Source organism: Chaetura pelagica, unplaced genomic scaffold, assembly GCF_000747805.2.
Source record: "Chaetura pelagica isolate M959 unplaced genomic scaffold, ChaPel_1.0 scaffold68, whole genome shotgun sequence".
Lineage (NCBI taxonomy): Eukaryota > Metazoa > Chordata > Aves > Apodiformes > Apodidae > Chaetura > Chaetura pelagica.
The window spans coordinates 2,347,474-2,348,872 of NW_009954407.1; the positions used below are offsets into that span (position 1 = coordinate 2,347,474).

Genomic DNA, 1,399 nt, shown 5'->3' on the forward strand with positions numbered 1-1,399 from the left:
CTGCCCCGCCCCTGCCCCTGCCCCTGCCCCTGCTGGGTCAGAGGAGCGGTGGGAACCGGCGGATATAGAGGTACCGGGGTACGGGGTGGCTGCCCAGCGGTGCTGGTAGGGCTGCGAGGTAACACAGCTGTGTGTGATGTTGTTTCTCTAGGTCCATGACTGATAAATGCGTTTAAATCCAAGGTTAAGAAAATAAGGTTTTATCTCTCTAATTTTTTGTGATAATTAATGCTACCTAAGTTAATACCAGTCAGTTGCGTGACTTACGGGTATGTACATAGACACTGTTACGTAGCCAGGCCTAGGGGGTGGTGGTGGTGACACGAGGAAGGTTCCACCAAAGCCATGTGTGATCACAGGCTCAGAATGGCCTTTCACCCTGCCCAGCTGGGCATACATGGGCATTGCTTCACATTCCAGGAGTCTGGTTGGGTGTCATGGATGGTGTCTCATCCATCCCGACGTTCACAGGAAACTCTTTGAAGAACGGATGAGGAGCAATATTCTGTAATTCATCCACGGGCAAAACTTCCCTTTGAGCTCAGTGCAGAGCTTGCAGCAGCCTGAAAAAAATTTGGTCTTCCACTGAAAGAAAGATAGCAGAAGGGAGAAAAATCTGGTCGTGGAAAAGAGGCAAGCGTTAGTAGGGAATGAAGTGAAGTCCTTGAGCCTTTGACAGTGTAGAAGTGTAGATTTGGGGAGTTCATTTTAACAAAAATTTTGCTTGTCTTAATTAGAAGGTGACTGTGAAGCATTTATTTATTTATTTATAGCAATGCAATATGTAAGGCAACTTTTACCATGTTGGGAACTTGCAGGTTAGCTAGAGCTGTGCTGAGAACATCCTAAGTACTATAAACATTTCACTTATTAAAAAAAAAACAAAACAAAAAATGGTCTGTATATTTCAGTTATGCATTCCTGACATTTTTAACAACCTTTTTCTTTTCTTTTCTTTAATTTTAGTTACTTGTCTGTAAAATGTGACAACCTGTTTGCATAAAAGTATTATGAAATTCAGGTTACTCCAATGAGGAATGCTGGTACAGAGCTAGCTAAATGAACTCCCACGAAAGAAACTTCCAGTTCTGGAAACCTGATAGAAATACAAAAACCTTTCTTTTCACACAGCTTTCCTAGAACAAAAATTGCTAACATCACATCAACTTTAAGATAAGCCTCTATGTAAAGGTTAAGCTTTCCTTACTTATTTTGGATTTACCTGTGTTTATAATTTGATGATAACATTTACTGGATGTAATAATTTAATATTTTTGTAGCCATGTCAATTCTTACAATAGGGTAAATTTTAGTCTCAAGAGTTTTTACTTTTCTGATCCCTGGCCTGAAGATTTCTTTGTCATTTTCTGCCTGCAGAAGAAAAGCAGAGTTATGACAT

At 40.6% G+C, this 1,399-nt stretch overlaps 1 protein-coding gene across 1 annotated transcript in view; it reads right to left on the reverse strand.

Moving 5' to 3' along the window:
• ASZ1 (ankyrin repeat, SAM and basic leucine zipper domain containing 1) overlaps positions 1–405 on the reverse strand; it is a 39,239-nt gene extending 38,834 nt beyond the window's left edge. Inside the window, exon 1 of the mRNA XM_010004325.1 lies at positions 268–405. Within this exon, the coding sequence (XP_010002627.1) occupies positions 268–405 (138 nt within the window). The remainder of the gene's footprint in view (positions 1–267) is intronic.
• Between the last annotated feature and the right edge of the window lie 994 nt (positions 406–1,399).